General features: G+C 42.2%; 1 protein-coding gene across 6 annotated transcripts in view; it reads right to left on the bottom strand.

Annotated features, from left to right (window-relative positions):
* Positions 1–1,619: 1,619 nt before the first annotated feature.
* LOC133502463 (cytosolic carboxypeptidase 4) overlaps positions 1,620–27,991 on the bottom strand; it is a 213,804-nt gene continuing 187,432 nt past the window's right edge. For 3 of the 6 annotated variants that reach the window (XM_061823273.1, XM_061823275.1, XM_061823277.1), the window contains 7 exons: positions 26,410–26,590; positions 23,504–23,633; positions 16,403–16,534; positions 16,190–16,252; positions 10,110–10,223; positions 9,578–9,732; positions 1,622–2,361 (listed from right to left, as the gene is read on the bottom strand). In XM_061823273.1, coding sequence (XP_061679257.1) covers positions 2,133–2,361; positions 9,578–9,732; positions 10,110–10,223; positions 16,190–16,252; positions 16,403–16,534; positions 23,504–23,633; positions 26,410–26,590 — 1,004 coding nt within the window. In that variant the 3' untranslated portion in view covers positions 1,622–2,132. Of the gene's footprint in view, positions 2,362–9,577; positions 9,733–10,109; positions 10,224–16,189; positions 16,253–16,402; positions 16,535–23,503; positions 23,634–26,409; positions 26,591–27,991 lie in introns of all 6 variants that reach the window. The other 3 variants (XM_061823276.1, XM_061823274.1, XM_061823278.1) reach the window with 3 other exon arrangements.

Here is a 27,991-nt window from a genome sequence, read left to right as displayed (position 1 = left end):
GGGTGGTATTTGCCCTCATTGGACATTTCACTTGCTGCTTATAGTTCACAACAAGGCGTCGCGAACATTCGATGATACACGACAAGACATCATACGTTGGCTTTGTTTGGGAATTTCTGTACTGCAATAAAATGTTAATTTAGTTTTATTGTTTAACTAGACACTTGTACTGTTGTAACGTTTGTCTCAAGTATGCAATGTATAAATGCTGTACTGTTGATTAAACATTGTTACCCACGCTGAAGTTCCAGTTGAAATCTCCGAGTGATGAACGGTTACTATACCAGTAATATAATACAGTAAGTGTTTTATAATTTATATTTATATATACATTTATAATACTGTATGTATTATATTTATCCGTGTAATATCCTGAATCAGATACACCTGTGTGAGGTCGTTAGCTGCATGTAGACACCTGTCCACCCCATACAATCAGTAAGACTCAAACTTGTAACATGGCCAAGACCAAAGAGCTGACACCACAGACAAAATTGCACAACTCCAAACGGCTGGAAAGGGCAACAGAGATATTGGCAAGCAGCTTGGTGAAAAAAGGTCCACCGTTGGAGCCATCATTAGAAAATGGAAGAAGCTAAACATGATGGTCAATCTCAATCGGAGTGGAGCCCCATGCAAGATATGGGGTCTCAATGATCCTTAGAAAGGTGAGGAATTAGCCGAGGACTACACTACAGGACTTGGTCAATGACCTTTCCAAGGTGACTGTTGGTAATACACTAAGACGTCATGGTTTGAAATCATGCATGGCATGGAAGGTTCCCCTGCTTAAATTAGCAAATGTCGAGGCCTGTCTTAAGTTGGCCAATGACCATTTGGATTGTACACAGGAGTCATGGGAGAAAGTTTTGTGGTCAGATGAGATCATAATTCCACTCACCGTGTTTCCAGGAAGACGAATTATAAGTTCCATCCCAAGAGAACCATCACTACTGTGAAGCATGGGGGGTGGTACTATCATGCTTTGGGGGCGTTTTTCTGCACATTGGACAAGACAATTGCACTGTGTTAAGGAGAGGATGACCGCGGCCATGTATTGTGAGATTTTGGGGAACAACAGATTTCCCTTAGTCAGAGCATTGACGATGGGTCGTGGCTGGGTCTTTCAAAATGACAATGACCCGAAGCACACAGCCAGAAAAACCAAGGAGGGGCTCCCAGAAACCTGTCTGATCTAGAGAAGATCTGTGTGGAGGAGTGGGCCAAAATCCCTCCTGCAGTCTTCGTGAACCTGGTGAACAACTACAGGAAACGTTTGACCTCTGTAATTGCAAATAAAGGCTACTGTACCAAATATTACCATTGGTTTTCTCAGGTGTTCAAATACTAATTTCCAGCTGTATCACACAAATAAATCGGTAAAAAAATCATGCATTGTGATTTCTGGATTTTTCCTTTTAGATGATCTCTCTGACAGTGGACATGCACCTATGATGAAAATGTCAGACCCTTCCATGATTTGGAAGTGGGAGAACTTGCTATATAGCAGGGTGTTCAAATACTTATTTTCTTCACTGTATATCAAAAACGCAATACTCATACAAACTAAAAAAAGATGGGAGTCAAATGCAGACACCAATTAAATCCTTACCCTTAGGAAGCAGAAGGGATTATAATCTGCCATACTATTAATTGTTAATTTAAAAAACCTTCACAGATGATTTATTGCAATAATGATTATGTCAAGATTCCTCCATTTTTTTGTTTGAAATATATCTTGGGAAATTTCAAAAACAAACAAAAATTCTTACAAAAATCACATCCTTGCATCAATAGAAACATCTGGTGTTACTGCAAGAGAAAACATCTTTAGAAATCTCAAGTAAAATAGCAATGACTATGACAATGTAACAGACCCAAATTAATGAAATAATTGGGGAGGCAAAGATCATGGACCACAACTGAGTCGAATAGCGGAGACACGATCACAGTATCCCGGTTGTCTTTAAACACCTGGGTCACATCATATAATAGTCAATTGAAAAAAATTAGCAAAGTCAATTGAAAAACAAGCTACAATTGATACCTCTCTAAAAATGCAGCTCAGCTCGGATATAGTCCCGTTGGTGAGAGTCACATGAGCCCACTTGTTTCATCATTCAGATAGAATTTCAATGGACACCTGCGTTATCAGGTGAGGGAGTAGGTGACTTGACTGTTGTGAATGTTTGATAATATCCTCCTATTTCCCCGGACATTTGTCTTTTAGTGCTACCTTCTGCATCAATGTTAGCCATGCATCTGTTTATATCCAATTCTAAATCATCGCCTTTCAGACCAGGAGACTCAGTTGAATATTCAATTTCTTCAACACATGGAGGCTCATCATCTTCAAAAGAGCTGTATGAGACACAAAAAGATGTTTAACAATGTCTATCATGCATAATCAGTAAAGAAACTATTTTTATACCCAGAGATAGACAAGGAATTACAGTGCAACCTTGGGGTTTGAACATCATTCGTTCTCGTGGAGTGTTCAAAGTCTGATTTTTTTCATCCTCCCTAGTTTAAACCCCCTACCTATTGATTTAACAGTTCTAAAAGATGTGCAAAACATGCTCCTCAAAGTGAAAGTCAGTGATGGCTTACAGAAAACTGAATTAGAAAGTATACATTAGTGGTCTCAAACTGGCGGTCCGTGGGCCATTTGTGGCCCCCAAGGTGATGTTTTGCAGCCCCCACCTTACTTACTATGAAACTCAAATGATGGTGTGGCCCTGAAGTTTTATATGAATGGCACTTTACGGTGTTGTGTGCAGAGCTGGTGAACCGACCAATAACGGTGGGGTTGTGGCTTTCGGGGTGTGACAGTGACAAGTCCTGATGCAAGCTGAGAAACATTTTTCATTGAGTGAAAGTTAGTCATTTTGCCATGGAGAGTTTTATTAGGTTTGCGCACAACCTGTTTACACCAGGTTTCTTGCTTAAATTATTTTGTGTTTTTTTTTTTTTTTTAAAAAAGACTTTTAAATTGTGTGCAACTAGAATCACTGAGGGGGTAGTGGTACACACATCTGCCTTTGGTGTGGGCAGTATGGGATCGATTCCCGCTCAGTGATGGTGCTGATATCTGCCCTGTGACTGACTGGGGACAAATTCAGGGTGTAGTCCACCTTTTGCCCGAATTTAGCTGGAATCGGCTTCATCTTTCCTGCAACTCTTGTGAGGATAAGCGGCTTGAATAATGACATGCTATGACAAATTTTCTGCATGTGCGCTGAGGCTGCGTCCCAGGCTCAGCCAGAATGTACCTCCAGCGGCCCAGAGGTGAATGGACTTTTGAGACCACTGATGTACATAATCAGGGGTAAACCTGTATTATCAAATAATAATAATAATAATAATAAAATAAAATCTGTTAAAAACACTGACAATTTTGAGTCATGGGGCTTGCCATGTCTCAACAGGAGGGATAGTAATGGTAGATATTATACAGACATTTTCGCACCTTTGGATTGAATTCTTACTCAAAAAATTTTGTAGATCATGTCTTAATTGCTACAAACACAATACTCAAGGGAAGTGCAGACCTAAGAGAGGGCAGTTTCCCCAAGGTAGTCACCCTTTCCAGTTTTTACACATTAATTTTATTTGAGTTAAACATCATTACAAATGTAGTTTAGTATTGATCTGCCCCTTATCTAAATGGGTGGAGATTTTTCTATGTACAAGTGCTGATGCTATTACTGTGGCAAAGTTCTTGTGTAAATATATTATTCCTTCTCATGGCATCTCAGAAAAATTGTATGGCAACAATGTGCCACATTTTGTAAATGAAAAAAAAAATAGTCAAGTATCTGCAAATCTAGAAATAATAATATAAAAAAAAATCATTGTGCAGAATTAGTGGATCGAAGCAATGGGACAGTGAAGTCTTGATTAAGGAAAACTACATTTAGTAAAACTGTATATGAAAATAACCCCAACAGATAAAGGATTGTTCCCATTTGAAATAGTATCTAGTAGATTAGATTAGATTAGACTGCCCATGGTAGACCAGTGCAGCAGTCAGAAGAAAATACTTTAAGTGATTGGGTGAAAGAGATGCTGCTAAATAAAACTGTAAAAGAAGCAAATGATCTGCTGCCTACTGTGCCTTCTTCACAGGTGCTGTTGGTGTCCATTGGTGATTGGGTCCTGAGAAAAATCATCAAGAGGAAGTGTTGGTCCTCACCTCGCCGGGATGGTCCACTCCCATGGTGATAAAGATAGCAGAACGTCCCACATGGATACACTTGTCCCACTGCAAGCCTGTGGCTCCCTTTTCATTCAACGACGAGTAGCGGTGTAAGTCCGGCTACAAAGGGTGGGGTAGCAATAGGCTGCCCTGGTCTCAAACCGGTGAAGAATTCAGCTGATCCGCGCTTGAGCAAGTTAGGCAAAGGAGAGCCACTATTGAGACTGCTGGCCTTCGTGCTGTTCGGACCATGGCTCCTCCACACTGGCCAGTCTGGGACTGTACGTGTTTATCACTCGATCTATGGACATGAATCATCATGGAGCAAGGACAATCCCACCTCTCCAATGGACGCCAACACCTGGTACTCTTATGTGAATATGGTGTCCCTCCGTGGACCACCAATGACAGATCAACAAGTGTGGTGAAGCTGGAACTACTCAGATGCCCCGCCATGAAAAGAAGTGTGCAGCAGCGACGAGTCCGACAATGCCAGCAATTCCACCTACTGGTCCCAGACTTCATGCCAGGCCAGGAGAGGATGCAGAGAGAAACAATCTGAGGTCTTCAGGACGGACATGATCACCACCATGAAGGTGCATGACTCGTACCAGCTCAACGCAGAGGATTACTACGTCCTGCCCGATCCATAGGAGCAGAAGTGAGAAAAAGGGTATCCACGTGCCCGTTAGCCCGCAGTCCATCCTGGAGCCCGTGGCCCGGGCGCTAACTGACAAAAGCAAGGATGTCATGTTCATCAGGCCCAAGAAGCTGATCTGCCCATCTGCCACCCTGGTCCTCAGTTATGTGGACATCAGGACTTTGGCGGAGAGCATGTGTCACTACAACCTGCATGAAGAAGATGTTACCTGGCTGCAGGTCATCGACAAGGAGTTTGCAAGGTTTCCCTTCTTCCACTGATGAATTCCCCATAGAGTCCTGAGCACCGTTGTCATAACAACATGACACACACTACCGAGACACAGTAGGGCCTTGGTATCGAGTACAACAAGAATGTGGTGTGTGACGTGCCAGTTCCCCAACGGAGAGGACGACAACGAGATGGTGTTCTGCAACAAGTGCAATATCTGCGTCCACCAGGTATCCTGCCAAAGTGCCAGTTGTGCCCGAAAACGGGCGATGCTTGAAGCCCACCCGCAGTGGAACCAAGTGGGTCCATGTCAGCTGTGCATTGTGGATCCCAAAGATGAGCAATGGGAACCTGCCGAAGATGGAGCACGTCACCAACGTGTCGCACACTCCTAGCAACAGCCTCCACTCCGGCCTGAAGAGACCATCATCACTCAGAACGACAAAGTCAAGGTCAAGTACTACTGGCCCAAGCACTCGGGCCTTAAAGGCAGTGACTCTGTGGAGCGGGACTCCACCACTGAAGTTGAAAATGAGGAAAGCGTCGGGAGCAAGAAGGGCAAATTGAGAGGAAAGGTTGGAAGGGACAATAAAGAGGACATGGCTGCCTTCTGCCTCATCCCTTTTGCCTCGTCATCCTTGTGTCTTGTTTGTAAATGTGACTTGCAGGAAAAGCGCGCCAATGTCCGCAAGATGAAATTGCAAGAGATGGAGGAGGTCTTCTACCAGTTTGTGGACACCAAGGAAGTGGGCCGTCACCTCAAGATGACACCCAAGACAGTTGACTTCCTGTACCAGTACTAGAAGCTGAAGCGCAAAGCGAACTTCAACCAGCTGCTGCTCACGCCTAGGAAGGACGAGGAGTACACCCTGGCCAGACATGAACACGAGGTGTTGCTGAGATGACTGCAGCTATTCAAGCAACTCAGCCAAGATCTGGAGAGGGTGTGCAACCTGACTTGCATGGTGATGAAGATGTAAAGACTGTTGTTTGGAAAAATACGAGGGATGGAGTGCAGGACAATGGCCTGACTTTAAATGGACAAGGACTCTGCACTGTCACCAGCAGAGCTGAAGAATCTCTTCTGTGTTTGCCCTTATATGCCATGGGTTGCAAAAGTCTGCATGACTGTCCCAATCACCAGCGAGGGTTACATTTCTAATCACGGCTTCCAGTTCAGTGGTGGCTGTGTGTTTATCTCGACATCAACCATTGCCTTTCTCCTTACATGTTTCGCGACTCCAGTACCAAGAATATCTACACTAGACTTGGTTGGGCTGCTGTGTAGCCGCACATGATGGGTTCAGAAATGAGCAACGATGTTCACCAACTGTTTATTTATGATGATGATGATGATGATGGTGAGTAATATTTATTACTATTAGTCCTGGTTCACCTCCGGACCTTGGTATTTTGTTATGAGGAATTTCCTTACCTGTAATTACTGTTCTGGGTTTGATCTGCCATTTCATGATGTGTATAATCGCACATTTGAAATCTATGATGGTTCGAGCAAGGTCAAATGTTTTTGTGAACTATGCCCTTCTACAACAAGTAGACCCTGATTATATGCAGCTCGAGCCAAAAGGAAACTTTTGATGCCTTTTATACGCTCGAGTGTAAATGATGAACTTTCTGAAAATGCAACAGCAAGAAGGAAGCTTCTAATGTCCTCACTTGTATTTCCAAAATGATAAACAGGAGGGAAATGTAAAAATAATCATCCATATGTTCTCATTTTGTTCAAACTGTAGTTGGTTACACATCACCACCACGCTTGTACCTTTGAACTCACTGTCTTGATGTAATCAATCTAACTTGATGTAAACAATCAACCAGTCAGACACACTCACACACACACTCATCACGTGATTCACTGAATAAAAAGAAGCCGCAAGGAGACACAAGTTGGAGTTGGTTGGAAGCAGGGAAGTCCCGTCGCTCCCCTTGCAGCAAGTAAAACTTGAAGCCTCGTCTGTACGCCTTCTTTTAATAGAGAGTCAAGCTATTAAACCTGACACCCACCTGTGTGGAGTTTGCATGTTCTACCTGTGTCTACGTTGGTTTCCTTCAGGCACTCCAGTCTCCTCCCACATCTCAGAAACATGCAACATTAATTGGACACTAAATATCTCCTAAGTGTGATTGTGAGTGTGGCTGTTTGTCTCTATGTGCCCTGCGATTGGCTGGCAATCAGCACTCCCGCGACCCTTGTGAGGATAAGCGGCTAAGAAAATAGATTGATGGATGAATATTGCTTTGGAGCTGTGTTATCACTGAAATTTTTGAACATTTGAGACCAGTCAAAAGTGCACATGGTACAACCATTTTCTTTATTGTCGCCTTTTGGTGGTGGTTGAATCACTTTTGCCGAGGCAAAGAAAGTCTATACTGTGCATACTGTATGTATGTCAGTCAGTCAGTCACCCTAAACTGCCCCAAGGTGTGAATTTGTGTGTGACTGTTGTCTGTCTCTCTGTGCCCTCCGATTGGCTGGTAACCAGTTCAGGGTGTACCCCGCCTCCTGCCCATTGACAGCTGGGATAGGCTCCAGCACTCCCCGCGACCCTTGTGAGGGTAAGTCGCTAAGAAAATGGATGGATGGATGTTTTACATGAATAAAATATTTTCAAAAAAAAAAAATACACAAACTCATATTTCAAATGGTTAATTTCTAATGGATGCTTTATAAAGGGTGACACGATGGAGCAACTGAACAATGTTGACATCACAGTTCTGAGGACCGGGGTTCAAATCCCAACCCCATTTCTGTGGAGTTTGCATGTCCTCCTCGTGCCTGTGTGCTTTTTTACACACGCTCCGGTTTGCTCCCACATACCAAAAAACATGCGTTAATTGGATACTCTGAATTGACCCTAGGTGCGATTGTGAGTACAACTGTCTCTTTGACTGTTGTGCAGCCAGTTCAGGTTGTACCCTGCTTCCCGCCCAATGACAGCTGAGAATGTTTCCAGCACTCTCACAACCCTCGAGGGGATAAGTGGCTCACAAAATCAATCGATAGATATTTTACAAAGGATATAGCACAAATTCTTTTCATTACTACTGTACAAATACGTTGCCTCTTTAGCTGTAGAGGAGTCCAATCGTAATCAGTTGGCAAGTCTTACTAAAGTTCATCAGTGGAATTTTGCTTTTCTGGAGGGTAAACTGCAGAGAAAAAACTTGACAGCTTCGAAAAAAACTGACTCTGGTTTTGGAATCAGCATGCCAATTTTAGTTTCATCTGCATAAAAATCAATTTGGACTTTTTTTCCCAATTGGTATCCAGTGTTATTTCAACTGACCTCACCATAAACCCATGGGCGTGTTTGAAGAGGCTCCATGTTGTCACTTTTTCCTGGGATCACTACTGGAGCATGAGTGAAGCCTGCTGGTGCTTAAGAGGCACTGCATGCATCTCAATGACTGCAATATTTAGGGTTATATATATAAAAAATATAAACGCTGTATGAATGATCTCAGTGACCAGTATATCGTAATATCAATGCCAATGACTATATCTTCTTATACAGGTCTACTACCGAGCCTTCTTCAAAAAAACAATGTGATTATGTTTTATCAGATGATCTGAAAGGTCACATAATTGATATGTCTTCTCCACCAAACAAAGACAAACAAAACAATCATTTCACATTATCCGTTATGTGTCAGACAATGCAAAAACTGGTTTTAGCCCACAGATAAAATGTTGGATGAAATTTAATGGTACAGGTGTGGTTTATTCTCCCGATCTGGTCTTTTATCTCACTCCTTTAAGGTACAATAACTACAACCTTCTTCTCAACTCTCTTTTGTTTCCTGCTAAGCTCCAAAACCTTGGCTGTGGCAAAAACTCCCCTTTTGTTCCCTTCCCCCATGCCAACAAGATGGCAGAGCCACAGGGACTCGACCTGACAAAAACCTTCCCAGCTGATTTAACACTTCCAGGACCAAAGAGAGAATGATTTTACTTACAACAACTTTGCCCACAATTCCGTTGCTCAGCAAATTTACATTCCAGTCCATATGCCTCAACAGTCCAGCCCTGGCTGTGCGGGTTCTTCTCCAGATCGTTGCAACTCATGCCCCGTTCCTGCACTCCTGTATCTCTGATCGTGAACCCGTGTGTACCGACCTCCGCCTGTTCTCCGACCGACCCTGTAAGCCTGACTCCTTTGACACTTCTGCCTTCTTTGATCGATCTCACGTGTACCAACTCCTGCCTGCCCGCGGACCTGCTCGGTACGCCCAACGTCCTGACTACCGCTGCTGCACCTGACTGTCTGCCTGATCCCCGACCTTGGAACAATAAACGTTTTTCCCTAATTACTTCTACGTCTCCTGAGTCCTGCATTTGGGTCCTCCCTCCGTCTCGATGGGTCGTGACACATGCTAACTCAATTTATAAGCACAAAATGTGAATATAGTTGCATGAACCTGAACACTTAAATCAGAACACACCCTTTCAATATTTCAAAATTAGTCCGGGAGATACAGTATCTTACTTGTGTGACTTGTGATCGAGGATGTTTTGTCCCAGATTCATGTGGTTGATGAGACTCTTGCCATAAAGTGCCTTTGTATCTATAGTCAGGGAGAGCAAACTGTGGCAAAATTTCATTCCCATTTCTTCCAGCTCCCGGGTGTTTATCTGTAGACCCTATACAATTATGAATAGAAAGAGAGGCACAGATACAAAGACTGAATTTGCAGCAAAATGCAAATTCCATTTTATAATAAGGCTGTAACATAAATTGTGGAAAAAGTGAAAAGCTCTGACTAGCTTCCGGATTCATTGTTATTACAATGGTGTTAAATGTTTTTTCATCCTTCTCAATTTCTTCCAATCTTTTTGTCTCTGTCCTCTCCAGTCCCAAAATAGAAATAAAGAGAAATGTGTGACATTCATGCCCATGATGAGTGTATATAAACCCAATTTCAGTCAGTTAAGAGTTCAGTTCAGAATAAGGTGTCTATACTATACACTCATGATTATAAATATCTTCATAAAAGTTTAGAAAGTTCTAATCTACAAACCTTGTATATTCCCTGGTCAAAACCATTGTAAGTGCTTTCCATGGTATAACTTCTCAGCACGCCCAATTCTTTCCAGACAACAATTCTGGCAGTGGCAGAACGGGACTTCTCCACCTGAAAATAGAAAATTAGTAATGCACATGAAGTTTAAAAATTAAAAATATTATGACAAAGATCATTCTAAAAAGAGGGTCACTGATGGTGTAGTGGTACACACGCCTGCCTTTGGTGCGGGCATCGCGGATCAATTCTCGCCCAGTGATGGTGTCAGTATCTGCCTGCGACTGACTGGCGACCAGTTCAGGGTGTAGTCTGCCTTTCGCCTAAAGCTAGCTGGGATAGCCTCCAGCTTTCCCGCGACCCTCGAGATAATAAGCGGCTTGGATAATGACATGAGATGACATAATTCTAAAAAGTTATTCTGTCAGTTCAGAGAATTCAGTCCATGATTACATATGCAGTTACATTTAAATAAATATCAATCTAACTACTTTCTGTACTTTTTGCACACCACACACCGTACGATGAGAAGCTCAGAGTGAAAGAGGTGTGCACAGAGTGTCGAACCCCTCTGGAGCAGACAGGATGATGCCTTAGTCAAGGGCTCCTCAAGAGTAGCTGACCAACAAATTAGCAACTCTCCAACAACTAGTTGTGGACTTTCACACATTTTTGCCCATATTGGGACTCAAAACCATGTTCTCTGATCTCAAAACCCAAGTCCTCCTAGACTGTGTTACAGCTGCATCACACACAACAAAAGCTGTCATTCTTTTTCAACATGCATGCAGGACCAATTACATGCTTGAGTATAAACTGATTAGTCATACCTGGAATGGGGCACATGGATAATCTGCTAAAGAGATATCTGTTACTGTTACATAGTGGTCACTTGTGAGCTGATTTCAATAACATAGTATGTGTATAGTGTGGCGGTGACTTCAGCGTGCACGCTGCAAAACTATGGCACGCATCACTCCTAGAGTGCTAAGGAATAGCAATAACCGGTGGACTAAAAGCTGGGGTCTTCTCCTGTGAGGTGGCACACTCGACTGTCAACCTGGATGAGGATGACAACGTATCCTTGAGGCGCGGGTGTGGCCAAGCCGGATGGAATGTGCGATGTAAGGTAAAATGAGTTTCTGAGTTTTTGTGTGACAAGAGTGACATTGTACATGCCACAGACATTGTTTGAAAAAGGAATGAAAGTTCATATAAGCTCCAGCAAAATTACTACATCACTCAAATACTTATTTATAGCCCTGATAGAAGAGCATGGATTTAAATAACATTGTACATTACACTACATTACAATTTACACAACAAAAGTGTAACTTACTTTAAATCTGGTTGTACATGTACTAACACATTATTTGAATGGTAATTTACCATTAGAAATTTGAGTTTGTGTATTTTTTAAAATATTTGATCTATTTACTACATCCATCCATCCATACATCCATTCATCCATCCATCCATTTTCTTAGCCCTTATCCTCACAAGGGCATGGGGAGAACATGCAAACTCCACACAGGCCATGTATTTAACCCTTGTGTGTTCCAAGTTGCCATTTCGTTGTATGAGACTACATGAGTCTAACGTGAGCATTCAAGCTTATTGTAATGTATTTGCCTCTTTGCCAAGGCCCAAGGTTCCTATTTTACCACAGACAAATCTAATTAAGTCTTATTTTTATCTAGTAATATCTGACATTATTTTCCTGTTTTTGGACCTTCCCTTTTGCCACGTGCTTATGTGCCTTTGCCTTTGTTGGACTGCTAACTGTGTATAACCTCTGCCTGGAATAAAACCACCTTCAAAATCATGTCGCTGCTTTTGGGTCCTACATTCTTTCCCATGTACGTGTCAGAACGAACTGTCTCTACATGGACACAGCGGACTCAGACCTGATAAATGTTGCCCTTCTAGCGCAGCGGGGTGAAAAATTTGCTGCCCTTCAAGCACAGCAGGTGGAAGAATTTGATGCCTTCCTCCTCCATTTCAAGGATCAATCGGAGCGGTGTACTTCCACGATGAATAATTTGGCCTGGCTGGTTGTGGTTCTCATCGACCGGGCTCAGGCGAGGGAATTCATCAACCGACTGCTCCCTCTTGTTTTTGAACGCCCGTGGCATGCCCCTCTTTCTCCCGTTTTGGTGGCCCCTGCCCTGTGTTGTCCATGACTCCCTCGTGTCTTAGGCTGACCCTGAGTCGCCTCTCGCTCATGTCCCGGTGGTACCTGACGCCGAGGCACCTTTCGCTTCTGCTTCTGCAGGGCCTGACCAACAGTCACCTCTTACTCTTGCCTCTGCTGTGCCTGACCCACAGCTAGCTCTCGCTCCTGCCTCTGTAGTGCCTTAGCCGTAGTCACCTCTTGCTCCATCCTTCCTGGTGCCTGACCCCCAATTGCCTCTTGTTCATGCTGCGGTGGTACTCAACCCCAATCCAAAGCCACCTCTTGCCCACGCCTCAGCGGTGTTCGAACAGCAGCAAGCTACCGCCACTCGACCATGCCTCGGTGGTGCTCGACCAGCAGCAGCCGCGGCCTCTGCCCACGACTCGGCGGTGCTCAACTAGCAGCAGCCACCGCCTCTCGCCCATGCCTCAGTGGTGCTTGACCAGCAACTGCAACTGTTTCTCACCCACACCTCGGGGGTGCTCAACCAGCAGCAGCAGCTGCCACCTCACACCCAGGCCTTGGCTGATCTTGACCAGCAGCAGCCGCTGCCTCTTGTTCCTGCCTTGGTAGTGCTTTAGCAGCAGCTGTCACCTGCTCCTTTTTGGATCCTGCTTTGCCATTGGGACCCTTCTTGCGGATATCCCCCTGAGTGGCCCCATAGGGACCCTAGTTCTTGGCATCACAGCTGACCTCCTGAACTGCTCAGCCAAGCTCCTTGCTTTGAGTGAATGGCCATCGGAAAAACTGGGATGGGGGTTTGCGGTGGCAAGGTGACGCAGCTGCTTAGAGTCTTGACATCACAACTCTGAGGTCCAGCGTTCAAATCCCAGCCCCGCCCATGTGGAGTTTGAATGTTCTCCCCGTGCCTGGGTGTTTTCTTCCAGTCACTCTGATTTCCTCCCACATCCCAAAAACACGCATTAATTGGATACTCTAAATTGGCCCTGGGGTGATTGTGAGTGCAGCTGTTGTCTGTATCCATGTACCCTGTGATTGGTTGGGAACCAGTTCAGGGTGTACCCTTCCTCTTTCCCGATGATAGCTGGGATAGGCCTTGTGAGGGTAAGCGTCCTAGAAATGAATTAATAAATAGAATTGTCATTTGAAAACAATATTTTGTATTTCCTTGGGTGTCTCTGGTTGAGATTAAAATTGTTTTGATTATTTGAAACCATTGAGTGAGATAGTTGAAAAATAACAAATCAGGACAGGGAAAATACTTTTTCACGGCACTGTATTGTCAAGACAGTGGCGTTGCTTTCAATTTTCACCGCAGGCAAACGAACCGTATTCGTTTACAACAGTGAGTATTAAAATATCCTTGTGATAATAGGGTTAGGGTTAGAGTACCTTTTTACTGTTTACACTCTGATATAATGTTTATGTCTCCATAGTTGAATTGCATTATTAAGAGAGGACACATCCTTTGTTGTGCTTCTACTGTCTTTTAGCATCAATGTTGTGATGAAGTTAAGTGACTTCCTTATCTCTTTCCATGTGAAGAGTTTGTTTTCAAAACGAGACATAGGCATTTTTTTCAGATTTACGAAACTCGTGCCAAAATTATCCAGCTAATTTTGGCACGAGTTTCGTAAATCTGAAAAAAATGCCTATGTCTCGTTTTGAAAACAAACTCTTCATGTGTGTGATGATGTTGACACACGATACACACGATCTCAGTAAACCCATATTGGCACATGAAAGAGGGTTTTGCCAGTGTTGTGCGAATGGTTCGCAATCTCCTTTGAGGAAAAAAATGTGGCCAAAATGGACACCACAATGAAGCAAAGAAAAGCAAATGTATTTGTTTTGCGCATTTCATACACAAGGTAACTGAATGTGGTTCACCTGATTAAAAGGATTTGAATACAAAGAGATCAAACATTTAAAATGGGGGAAAAAAACTAAAAATGACAACATAATATATATATATTAAAATCTATCCATCCATTTTCTGAGGCACTTACCCTCACAAGTGTCACGAGAGTTCTTCGAGCCTATCCCACTTGTCAACAGGCAGTAGGCAGGGTACACCCTGAACCGGTTTACAGCCAATCCGAGGCCATACAGAGACAGACAACAGTCGTGCTAAACCAGGGGTTGTCAATGTGTCGATTGAGAGGGAGTTTTGGTCGATCACGAGACGGCGTGTCAACAACAAAACCAAACAACAAAAAAAAAGATGTCAGACTGACGTAGACGTAGAGCAAAGACAAGCTAGACATTCTGCTTACATACTGTTTACTCTTGATAATAATGCCAAAAGTAAAAAAATTAAATGCTGTTGCTTTAAGATGGCATGAATGTGAATAATACAAGAAAAAGGGGTGAAAATGGATGAGATTTTGTCTTTTTCGAGTGAGGAAGGGCTGGTCTGAAGCCAAAGTAGAAAGTGCAAGATGAGACGGTGTGTAATGTTGAAATTCCACCTTGGCACAGCCTGATCCAGGATGAAAGCACAGACGATACAGTACACAAAAAGGTAGTTCAATATTTTAAATATAGTAGGTAACATAACATTAACCTGAAAACTATTTGGGAGCATCATTCAGCTTTCAACATACATTCTGCAAGCAATAATTCATTTTTACACCAAGAAAAAAAAAAAAAGAATATCACAATATGGATAAGAAAAAATGAAACAAAGTTGGAATTGACCTTTCAAATTTATAGTTCATCGTTGGCTTGGTTTGGTTAGAAATGTATTTTTTTTTGGTTGACATTTTCATTGTAAGTTTGCAAAAAAACAAAATTGTTCTTAAAAATGTTCTGATGGGAATGTGAATGCTGTAATCTGAATGTTTTAATGACCCATGTAACTTCAATGGATGACAACGCCTACCACTCAAAGTCCCCCCCCACCCCTTGGTATGTCGAGAGAGGCTCACGACTTGAAAAGTACATCTATAAGGGTGAAAAAGTCTGGGCACCCCTGCACTAAGCAATCACACTTGAGGGCAATTCAGAGTCTCTAATCAATGCATGTTTTTAGGATGTGGGAGGAAACCGATGTACCCGAAGAAATTCGATGCAGGAATGGGGATGCAAACTTCACACAGGTGGGGCCGGGATTTGAACCCCAGTCCTCAGAACAGAAAGGCCAACGTGTTAACCAGTTGCCCCACCGTTTTACCTCACAGTTATTGTCTGTTTAAAGTGTTCATGCGTGACAGTGTGTTTGTCAACGGGAATATCATATATTTAATAGTAAAACAAAATACTGGATTTTCAAAATAGTTAATTTTATTTTTTAAAATGTACTGTATTTTCTTCTATTTCATATTTGGCCACATGAACACAGGCTTGTCATTATTTGTACCTTTAGGATCCAATGACTTGTTACTAGGGAAAAACCCTCCAGGGTACCCCTGTTGTACCCTTAACCAGGGTACATATTGGGACCTTTACAATCTGTACCTTTTGTCGGCAAATATGTACCCCGAAAATACAAATTGTAATAGTCTAAAAATGTACCCTTTTAATTTGTACGCTTTGTCAACAAATATGTACACCAAGGGTACAAATTGTATGGGTATGATACAGTGACAAGGCATAGTACCCTCAAAGGTACAAATTAAGCACATTTATTCTGACAGTGTAGCACTTATCCTCACCAGGATTGCAAGTATGCTGGAGCCTATCGCAGCTAATTCTGGGCGAGAGGCAGAATGTACTGTAAACTGGTTGTTGACCTATCGTAGGGCAAATATAAACAAGCAAACGTTCACAGTCACATTCATACTTTCGGGCAATTTAGAGTCTTTACTAAACCTACCACACGTTTTTGGGATGTGGGAGGAAACCAGAGTACCCACCCAGGCACGGGGAGAAAATGCTACGCACGTGAGGCAGATGTGCTAACCAGTCGTTCACTGTGCCGCAATCATCAAATAAGTATTACCATATAGTTGCAGCTGTTGAAAGAAAATGCTGGTGCAATACGATCCAAGGCCTTTGCAATAGTCTAGAAAGAGCAAGAGAAAGTGAAACAACCAAATTGTTTTCGTATTTACTGAAAAACTGTCATTTTAAGCAATGCACCTAAAAAAAAACAGATTTATATTTAAAATGATATCACAATAATGGTCTTTACAACATATGTACAACATCTTACCCTATATCCAGGGTCCTCTTTCAGTCCTGCATTTTCAACAGTAGAACCTGATTGCCATAAAGTTTCCTTTACACTGCAGCCATACAAAAAAACATTCTTTTTTCGAGAGTGGCCATGATAGTCACAGAAGACCTTGAGGAAATACCATAGACAAAAAGATCTTAGAAATGTACCCTAACTTTAATAGAACAACGACAAAAACTTCAAGGCAGCTGCTAAAACAGAATGAAAACAACAGTTAGTAATGCCAGAAACATGAAAACAAACAAACAAATGTAGTAGCACGAGACTAGAGATTAGTTCAGTAGTTCTCAACTGTCGTCACACTTCGACCCGGATTTTCCTTTTGTTGCTGTCATGACCCACTCTTATAGAACTTAAGAACAATAAAGAATGTTTTGGTCAGAAAGAGGCTCTGATATCATGTATAGTATATTATATAATCAAAAGATCTTTCAAATGAGTTTGAAGTACCACCAAAAGTGTATTGCTCATTATGATGTCCCTCTAGCCAGAGGTTAAGCAGCAATGTATTTTTTCACAGAGTATACTAGTGGCCAAGGCTCCATTTCCTGTTGGTTTCCTAATATGTTCCATTTGTTAACTCAGTACATTCCCGTATTGTTGTAAAAAAAAAATTATATTGTATGTCATTTTTACGACCCATTTCAAATGAAATCGAGCCGTCATGTTAAACAAATAAAAACAGAAGACCTATATTTAATAGAATACACTACGAAGACAAGATATAGACATACAATTGCAGATGCTGGATTTTGAACTTTGCATCCATAACAGTCATGACAGTTCTTTTCCTCCTTGGCCCAGAGGACACAATGTCCACAATGTCCACGATTTCCAAGACAATTTGAAATGTGGACTAGTCGAACCACAAAACACTTTTACACTTTGCATCTTGCCATCTTAGCTGAGCTCAGGCAAAGAGAAGCCATCAGCGTTTTTGGGTGTTGTTGATAAATGACTTTTGCTTTGCATAGTAGAGTTTTAAGTTCCACTTACAGATGGAGCACCACAATGTATTTACTGACATTGGTTTTCAGAAATGTTCCCGAGTCCATGTGGTCATAGCCTTGACACACTCATGTTAGTTTCGGATGCAGTGCTGCCCAAGGGATCAAAGGTCACGGACATTCAAGGTTGGCTTTCGGCCTTACTGCTAGATGCAGTGATTTCTCCAGATTCTCTGAAACTTTTGATGATATTACGGACCGTAGATAATGAAATCCCGCAATTCCTTGCAATTGTACATTGAGGGACATTATCCTTAAATTGCTGGATTGTTTTCTGACGCACATGTCAACAAAAAGGTGTACCTCACCCCATCTTTGCTTGGTAATGACACCAATTCGGAGAAGCTCTATTTATACACGATCATGGCACCCACCTGTTCCCAATTACCCTGCTGACTGTGGGATGTTCCAAAGTTAAATATCCAGCCATCAATTTTCTTAGCCGCTTATCCTCACGAGGTCGTGGGAGTGCTGGACCCTATCCTAGCTGGCAACCGGCAGGACGCGGGGTACACCCTGAACTGGTTGCCAGCCAATCGCAGGGCATATTGAGACAAACAGCCACACTCACAATCACACCTCGGGGCAATGCAGAGTGTCCAATTAACGTTGCTTGTTTTCGGGATGTGGGAGGAAACCGGAGTGCCCGGAGAAAATCCATGCAGGCACGGGGAGAACTTTCAAACTCTACACAGGCTCGGAATCTAACCCGGGCCCTCAGAACTGAGGGCAACACTTTACCAGCTCCTGCACCGTGTCGCCCCAAGTTAAATATGATTTTTTAAAAACAGTAAAGTTTATCAGTTTTAACATGAAGAATCTTGTATTTGTAGTGTATTCAGTTAGATTTGCATAACTGTATTCTGGTTTTATTTGTTTAAAACAATGTCGCAACTTCATCGGAATTGGAATTGGGGTTATAGTAGCTGTTCAGTCCCACTCAAAGAGGGAAATGAGGGTGGGTGAGGGAGTGGGTCGCTAATAAATAAACAAGAGCTCCCTTGATGCATATAGGATACATGAAGTACATTATATTCTCATGAACACCTTGTTCCAAATGTGGTTGTTGTCAAAATGCTTAATAGATAAAGCTGAGTTATCTATCCATTTTCTTGCTGCTTATCCTCACAGATTGCAGGAATGGTCTTCAGTCAGGCAGGAGGCGGGGTAACCCTGAACTGGTCGCAAGCCAATCGCAGGGCACAGAGAGACAAACAACCATTCACACTCACATTCACACCTCGGGTCAATTTAGAGTCTCCATTTAATGCATGTTTTAGAGAGGAAAATGCAGTGCCTGGAGAAAACCCACGCAGGCAGGGGAGAAGATGCAAACTGCACACAGGCGGGGCCGGGATTTGAACCCCAATCCTCAGAACTGTGAGGCAGATGCTGTAACCAGCTGTTCCCTGTCCTGCCAAGATGAGTTATGTCTTAACAAAACTATGACATGACATATGAGGAATGAAATGCACTTCAGATTTAAAGAAAAAAAAGGAAACAGGGTGACTCCAAGAGAGGATCAAACTCACACTTCCAAAATGATCCCCAAACACTCCATCATAACATTCGCTCAGTTGACCACTACACAATAGTGTGATAAAAGATCTCTGAAAGCTCAGCAGACCCAAATTGACAATAGATAAGTAGTTATTCCACTCCCTGCAGACTGGTTTTATTCCACTCTCTGCATACTGTTTGGCTGACCCCTCTAAGATGGGACTGTGACCGGAAATTATGTGGTTCAACTTGGTCCCATGATTTAAAGGGGTGTGAGGTTTAAACAGTTACTCTGTTGAATGTTATGGGCTAATAGGCACCGGAATTTTACACACTACATGAAAATATCTTTTGGATTGTCCTGTCTATGTCAAACATTTAACTACTAAACCTAAGTCTCAATTGAAAACATCAAAACACCCTAAACAGGAAAATATTTAACAAAATAAGTGCACCAGAAATAAACTCCTCACTTTTACTCATCATTAACTGGAAAACCATTTGTCCTTCTCATTTAAAAATTGAGATGGAACAGTTGCGGAGCTGTAAAGCGTTGGCTTCACAATTCTGAGAACCAGGTTTCAATCTCGGCCCTGCAAGTTTGGAGTGTTCATGTTCTCCTCATGCCGGCATGGGTTTTTCCGGGCACTCTGGTTTCCTCCCACATCCCAAAAACATGCAACATTAATTGGACACTCTAAATTGCTCATAGGTGTGATTGTGAGTGCAATTGTTTGTCTCGATGTGCCCTGCAACCAGTTCAGGGTGTACCCTGCCTCCTGCCCATTGACAGCTGGAATTTGCTCCAGCACTAGTACTATCCTTGTGAGGATAAGTGGCTCAGAAAATTGATAGATGCATGGATCTAAAAATAGCTATACTATAGATCCAAGTATGCATTCATCCATTCTCTGTACCGCTTATCCTTAATAGGGTCACCAATGTGGTGGACGCTATACCAAGTGATTGTGGGCAAGAGGTGATGTACACCTTGAACTATCATCCATTAATGCACCCATTTTCTGAGCCATTTATCCTCACAAGGGTCGCGGGGGAGTGCTGGAGCTTCTACCAGCTGTCAACAAGGAGGAGGCGGGGTACACCATGAACTGGCTGCCAGCCAATGACAAGGCACATGGAGACAGACAACAGTCACACTCACAATCACGCCTAGGGGAAATTTAGAGTCTCCAATGAATACATGTTATTGGATGTGGGAAGAAACTGAAGTACCTGGAAAAAAAACATGCAGGCATAGGGAGAAATTGCAAACTCCACAGAGGCGAGGTAGGGATTTGAACCCTGGTCCTCAGAACTATGAGGCCAACACTCTACTGCCAAACCACCGTGCCACCACCTCGAGCTAGTCACCACCAAATAGTGCAAATAGAAAACAGCAATTCAGATTAACATGTACAGTTACAATTTGGAGCCTGGAATCTGTTTTATGAGAAAGGTCATGCAACCAAAGCTGAAGAACAACTTCTAATATATGCTATGCTAATGAACATGACTAGAGTCTCATTACATAGTAATTGTTTGAAACCAGAAATACTAAAATGTTGTTTTCCTTATGGAAAATGTCTTTGGACAAAAGATGATACATCCATCCAGCTCTCCATTTTTGATACAGCTTATTCTTACTAGGCTTGTGAGTGTTCTAGTGCCGATCTCAGCTGATTGTGGGCGAGAGGTTGGGTACACCCTGAACTGGTCTATAACAAATTGCAGGGTTAAGTAAGAGTATATTTTAATTTATTCAAATATATTTATCTCACGAAAAATAAAAACTCAACGTTGAACATAAACATTATTATAATCTTTGGTTGCTGTCCAATGACATTTTGGCTTAAAAAAAAGTGTTTAAAGGTGTTTAAAGTCCTTATATCTACTTTGTCAGAGCCACGTTCGCGAAACAGTTGATGCGTAATGCATGAATTATCCAGAAAAAAAAAATAATGGGGCAATTTTTGTGCTGATTTTATTAAATTCTGTTCTAATATCAGACCAATGTTTCCCAATCATAACAGTACATTCTATCATCTTCTTTTCCTTTTGACTTATCCCGTTCGGGGTCGCAACTGCATGTCACCTTTTTCCATCGAATCCTATCTCCTGCATCTTTCTCTCTAACCCCAACTGCCCTCATGTCTTCCCTCACCACATCCATAAACCTTCTCTTTGGTCTTCCTCTCGCTCTTTTGCCTGGGAGCTCCATCCTCAGCATCCTTCTACCAATATACTCACTCTCTCGCCTCTGGGCATGTCCAAACCAACGAAGTCTGCTCTCTCAAACCTTTTCTCCAAAACATCAAAACTTTGGCAGTCCCTCAAATGAGCTCATTTCTTATCTTATCCAACCTGCTCACTCCAAGAAAGAACCTCAACATCTTCATTTATGCTACCTCTAACTCTGCTTCGTGTTGTCTCTTCAGTGCCACCGTCGCTAATCTATACATCATGGCCGGCCTCCCAACTATTTTATAAACTTTGCCCTTCAAACGAGCAGAGACTCTTGTGTCACATAACACACCAGACAACTTTCACCAGCTGTTCCAACCTGCTTGGACCCGTTTTTTCACTACCTTACCACACTTACCATTGCTGTGGACTGTTCGCCCCAAGTATTTGAAGTCGTCTACCCTCGCTATCTCTTCTCACTGGAGGTTCACGCTTCCCCATCCACCCCTCTCATTCATGCACATATATTCTGTTTTACGTCAGCTAATCTTCATTCCACTCCTGTCCAGTGCATGCCTCCATCATTCTAATTGTTCTTCCACCTCCTCCCTGCTTTTACTGCATATTGCAATGTCCTCTGTGAACATAATGGTTCAAGGGGTTTCCAGTCTAATCTCATCTGTTGGCCTATCCATTACGACAGCAAAAAGAGGGGTCTCAGAGTTGATCGCTGATGAAGTCCCATTTCCACCTTAAATTCTTATGTCACACCAATGGCATACCTCACCACTGTTCTGCTTCCCTCATACATGTCCTGTACTTTTCTAACATATTTCTCCGCCTCACCAGATTTATGCATGCAGTACCACAGTTCCTCTCTTGGTACTGTCATGGACTTTCTCTAGATCCACAAAGACACAATGGAGCTCCTTCTGACCTTCTCCACGACCATCCTCAGGAGAAATATTGAATCTGTGGTACTTTTTCTAGGCATGAAACCATACTGTTGGTAATAGATACTTACTTCTGTCCTGAGTCTAACCTCCACTACTCTTCCCCATAACTTCATTGTGTGGCTCATCAACTTTATTCTCTATAGTTCGCACTCGCTGTGCAAATCGCCTTTGTTCTTAAAAATGGGAACTAGTACACTTTTCCTCCATTCTTCAGGCAGCTTCTCACCCGCTAGTATTCTGTTGAATAAGTTGGTCAAAAACTCCAGAGCTACCTCTCCAAATTGCTTCCATACCTCCACAGGTATGTCATCAGTACCAACTGCTTTTCCATTTTTCATCCTCTTTTGTGCCTTTCTAACTTCCCCCTTACTTATCATTCCCACTTCCTTGTCCTTCACACTTGCCTCTTCTACTCTTCCTTCTCTCTCATTTTCTTCAATCATCAATATCTCAAAGTATTCTTTCCATCTATTTAGCACACTACTGGCACCAGTCAACACATTTCCATCTATCTTATTAATCACCCTAACCTGCTGCACATCCTCCCCATCTCTATTCCTCAAAGTTGTTTTCCTGGATATCGTACTTACCCAACAAGTCTTCATCGACCCTGTTTCTTTTCACCATGTCCATTAAAATCTGCACTAATCACAACTCTCTCTATGTCTGGGATGCTCAGAACTACTTCATCTAGTTCCTTTCAGAATTTCTCTTTTCCAGGTCACATCCTACCTGTGGGCCATAGCCACTAATCACATTATACATAAAACCTTCAATTTCAAATTTCAGCCTCATCACTCGATCTGATACTTTTTTCACCTCCAAAACATTCCTCGCCAACTCTTCCTTTAAAATAACCCTACTCCATTTCTCTTCCCATGGTAAAATAATTTAAACCCTGCTCCTAAACCTCTAGCCTTAACACCTTTCCACCTGCTCTCTTGGATGTACAGTATATCAACCTTTCTCCTTATCATCATGTCAACCAACTCCTGAGCTTTTCATGTCATAGTGTTAATATTCAAAGTCTCAATACTGAGTATTCCTCTTCTTCTTCTGCCAATGAATCGGTTTCCTCCTCTTCTTTGTCTTTGACCCACAGTACCAGAATTTCCACTGACGCCCTGCAGGTTAATGGTGCCAGGTGTGGGCATTGTTAACCCGCGTCACAACTGATCGGGTATGGTATTCTTATGATGAACGCTCATAATTGTTTGGCACAGTTTATGACGGATGCCCTTCCAAACGCAACCCTCTGTATATATCCGGGCGTGGGACCGGCCGACAGGTTGCACTGGCTTGTGCCCCCAATAGGGCTGCATTCCTAACAGTACATACTATGATGGGCTGAAATCAAATTTACCGGTTGGTGTGTACATGGCATAAGATCATTTGTCTGGCAAAGAACTCAAGGAGAAAAATATCCATCTTACCAGCGGAGCCCGTCCAATACTGTTGAGATAGTACAGGAAGCCCTTGGTATGGTAAATGGTTGGACAGAGAATAGGGTCTGGTTTACACCATTGCCGATTCAAATCCTCTCTGCTCAGATCACAGCGATTCCTACAGTGAAAAAAAAATAGTTGGCATGATGTTATTTATATTCATGAGAATTTGGGTTGCTACTGCATTCAGCGCTGTGGTCGAGCCCCACTGACAGGTGATCTGGGGAAAATATTGACGTTTCATTTGCTCTATATTGAGTTTTGTTCACTCTTTTTGGCTCCATCCAGAAAAAAATATGCTTCATTTTCCTGAATTGAATTTCAGTGAAGAAAATCAGTTTTTGTACACCCTGCTATATTTCAAGTTGTCCCACTTAAAAATCATGGAGGGGTCTGAAATTTTCATCATAGGTGCATGTTCACTGTGAGAGACAAAATCAAAACAGAAAAATCCAGAAATCACAATGTATGATTTTTTTAATGATTTTTTTGTGTGATACAGATGAAAATAAGTATTTGAACACCTGAGAAAAACAATATTAATATATGGTACAGCAGCCTTTGTTTGCAATTACAGAAATCAAACCTTTCCTGTAGTTGTTCACCAGGTTTGCTCACAATGCAGGAGGGATTTTGGCCCACTATTCCACACAGACCTTCTCTTGATCAGAAAGGTTTCTCAGCTGTCGCTGAGAAACACAGAGTTTCAGCTCCCTTCAAAGATTTTCAATTGGGTTTAGTTCAGGAGACTGGCTATGCTGTGCTAGAACATTGATATGCTTCTTATGGAGCCACTCCTCGGTTTTCCTGGCTGTGTGCTTGGGTCATTGTCATGTTGAAATACCCACCCACGACCCGCCTTCAATGGTCTGACTGAAGGAAAGAGGTTTTTCCCCAAAATCTCACAATACATGGCTGCGGTCATCATCTCCTTAATAAAGTGCAGTAATCCTGTCCCATGTGCAGGAACCCCCCCCCCCCCCAAAGCATGATGCTACCACCCTCATGCTTCACAGTAGGGATGGTGTTCTTGGGATGGAACTCATCATTTGTCTTCCTTCAAACACGGTTACTGGAATTATGACCAAAATGTTCCATTTTGGTCTCATCTGACCACAAAACATTCGCCCATGACTCCTCTGTATCATCCAAATGGTCATTGGCAAACGTAATATGGGCCTTGACATGTGCTGGTTTAAGCAGGGGAACCTTCCGTGCCATGCATGATTTCAAACCATGAGGTCTTGGTGTATTACCAACAATCACCTTGGAAACGATGGTCCCAGCTCTTTTCAGGTTTTGACCAAGTGCTGTCGTGTGTTCCTGGGCTGATTCCTCACCTTCCTAAGGATCATTGAGACCCCACGAGGTGATATCTTGCATGGGGCTCCACTCCGATTGAGATTGACCATCACTTTTAGCTTCTTCCATTTTCTAATGATTGCTCCAACAGTGGAGCTTTTTCACCAAGCTGCTTGGCAATTTCTCCGTAGCCCTTTCCAGCAGTGTGGAGTTGTACAATTTTGTCAATGGTGTCTTTTGGACAGCTCCTTGCTCATGCCCATGTTACATGTTTGAGTCTTACTGATTGTATGAGGTAGACAAGTGTCGTTATGCAGCTAACGACCTCACACAGGTGCATCTGATTCAGGATAATACACGGAGTGGAGTTGGACTTTTAAAGCCAGAATAACAGGTCTTTGAGGGACAGAATTGTAGACACAGGTGTTAAAATACCTATTTGCAGCTGTATCACAAAAAATCATACATCGTGATTTCTGGATTTTTCTTTTGAGATTATCTCTCTCACAGTGGACATGCAACTACGATGAAAATTTTAGACCCCTCTATGATTTCTAAGTAGGAGAACTTGCAATATAACAGGGTGTTCAAATAATTATTGTCTTCACTGTACCCTGCCTCCTGCAACTCCACTTTTTTTTTATGATTGTTGGGCTTTTACTTGGTCAAGTCAAATGTGACTGGATACAGTCATTACTGTGGGGATGACAATAAAAGCCGATCACGCAGAATATATTTTCAGAAGAAAATGGGTGGGGGTGAAACGGGTTGGCGGTCACTGGTACTCAGGACAGGGGAGGACCTTTGTGTGAGGCTTGCTTGAGGTATGTTCACATACTTTTAATAGGATACGGCTCAATACAATAAGGCAATAAAATGTTACGCTGTCTAGCTAGCAAGCTCGTGGTAATGCTCGCGGTTCTGTGTAAACATGCTGCCATTCTGTTTAACACATGATCTGACCAGTTGGAACTTTTTGAATGCAAAAGAGATTTAACATAATAATACAGGCGTTGCCTTTGTGAATAGCTCAATATCAAGGAAGGAAATCCTCTGAGTGAGTCTACAGAGATGCAGCATATTATTGAATTAACAGTGTCACACAGGCATGTTTGTCATTTGGTTCTCTGGAGTTGCTGTGAATGGCATAATGAGGACAGGTGTATTCACCCTCAGTCATTCAAAAGGGTGCCACACTGTCCAAGTGAGGACCTGGTCGAGAGAATAGGACCTTAATCCAGGGGGCGAGGGACCACCCCTACTGAAAATCAATTATTTTCCAGTTTTTGTAGACGTGGTCATTCTCACTTCTACAATCCAGCCCAATTCTTTTTTTTTTCTTCAGATCACAGCAACGGCCTCACGCTTTCCAGAAAAAAACTAGCTGCCAAAAATAAAAGTCAAAACTCAAATCCCCCCGTTCATTATATGTTAATTTTATCCCATTTATCCTGTCAAGGGTCACTGGTGAGGTGAAGTTGAATCCAGCTAATATTAGGGGAATGGTGACCCACCTGTTGTAAATGTTATCGGTTATTATATTGCATTTTATATCATGCAAATGAGATGATTACTTCTCTCTATATACTCACATTCCATTGATGACCCCATCAGGATTTAACATGGGGATGATCTTGAAGACAAATGTCTCTCTCAGTGCCTGGGCTATTGGATCATTACTGCAAAGAAACTCTAGGGTGCCTTTCATTACCCAGCTGGCATTGGATTCACCAGGATGGACACGACTCGTCAGCACAATGCAGGGGCGTTTACCTAAAGAGAGACATTGACATTGTCTGCGTTTTTCTTACAGAATTAAAAAAAAAAATGCTTGAAAATAACATTGTTTCTCAGAGAATACTAGTGTTTCCCTGTGATTATTTCAGTAATGTTGAACAAATTGCAAAACAAATATATGGTTGTATAACCACAATTTCTGAGAACTGCTTCACATCGGGGTTACTTGGAATCAACCAACTTCTGGCACTTGTAAACTGGCACTCCAGCCAATGGCAAATGGATAAAAACGGCATTCCATGGTTTTGTGTCAGAAACACAATCATTTATCACCCAACCACAAAGGAATTGCCAGGTTCAGAGGATTGTGTGGAGAATTCATTCTATAACATTCATCTTGCTGGTATGAAGCAAAGCTGCAGATATTTTAAGAGTGTGTCATGGGACTGCCGGTCCAGCCCTTTCTGGGCGTGTCCCAGCACACCGGCGGTGATTAGGAGGCGCACACCTGCGCCTCATCCTCGCTGATTCACCCCGGTATTTATAGGATCCCCCAAAATGTACTTTTTGGTGTCATCTGGACCAGTGTTTCCCAAACTTTGTGTAAAGACACCCATTTTTTTAGAAGAAAGAACTCCGAGCACACTGACAAACATGGACACCATGAGCTCCCACGTCATGGTCGAATCCCCTCTTATTGTTCGTGTCTTTTGTTATCTGTTTTGTGTAAAGTGTCTTTGAGGATATTGAAAAGCGCAATACGAGGGAATCATGTACTGTCCATTATGATAGTGATTTCATATTTATTTATTTTTTAGCTTTTTGAGCGAAATATACAAACATTTAAACTATAAATGTGCAAATTTAGATATTATCCAACAATTACCACTTTCACTAAAAATAAAATTAAATCTCCATGAAATGACATATTGAGGCAAATTCAGGTAAAACAAATGAACTTTACTTACACTTGTGAAAAACGTTTTAATCTGAGTTTTTGATAGCTGAAATGTTGACATTTTAGGTCAGGCACAAATTACATCATAATATACTTTATAGTGTAGCTATGCATTTTCATAGTCTTTAGGTAAACAGATTGAGTGTATTGCCAGTGGTTCTCTAGCTCTTTGGACTGTGAGTTACACATTATTGTTGACTCTCTTCTTTCTGCCATGCTTCATGTAAAGTATGTTATGTCATGTTTCATGTAAATTATATACTTTTAAAACTTTGCTCACATGTGGGGCCGCAGAGACTTTGAGCAATCATGTGACTACCTGACTCCGTTGGATTGGTGAAACAGAATCATGTCAAATTTTTCAGACTTTAATTATGACGATCATAGCTTTGCAATTGATACACAGTTATATCGAGTCATCTTTAGAATATACTTTAAAGTTCTACTACTGGTCTATAAATCACTAAATGGTTTGGTTC

This window comes from Syngnathoides biaculeatus, chromosome 6 (assembly GCF_019802595.1).
Source record: "Syngnathoides biaculeatus isolate LvHL_M chromosome 6, ASM1980259v1, whole genome shotgun sequence".
Taxonomy (NCBI): domain Eukaryota; kingdom Metazoa; phylum Chordata; class Actinopteri; order Syngnathiformes; family Syngnathidae; genus Syngnathoides; species Syngnathoides biaculeatus.
The sequence above is the reverse complement of the archived record's forward strand: the minus strand, read 5'-3'. Positions and strand labels throughout refer to the sequence as shown.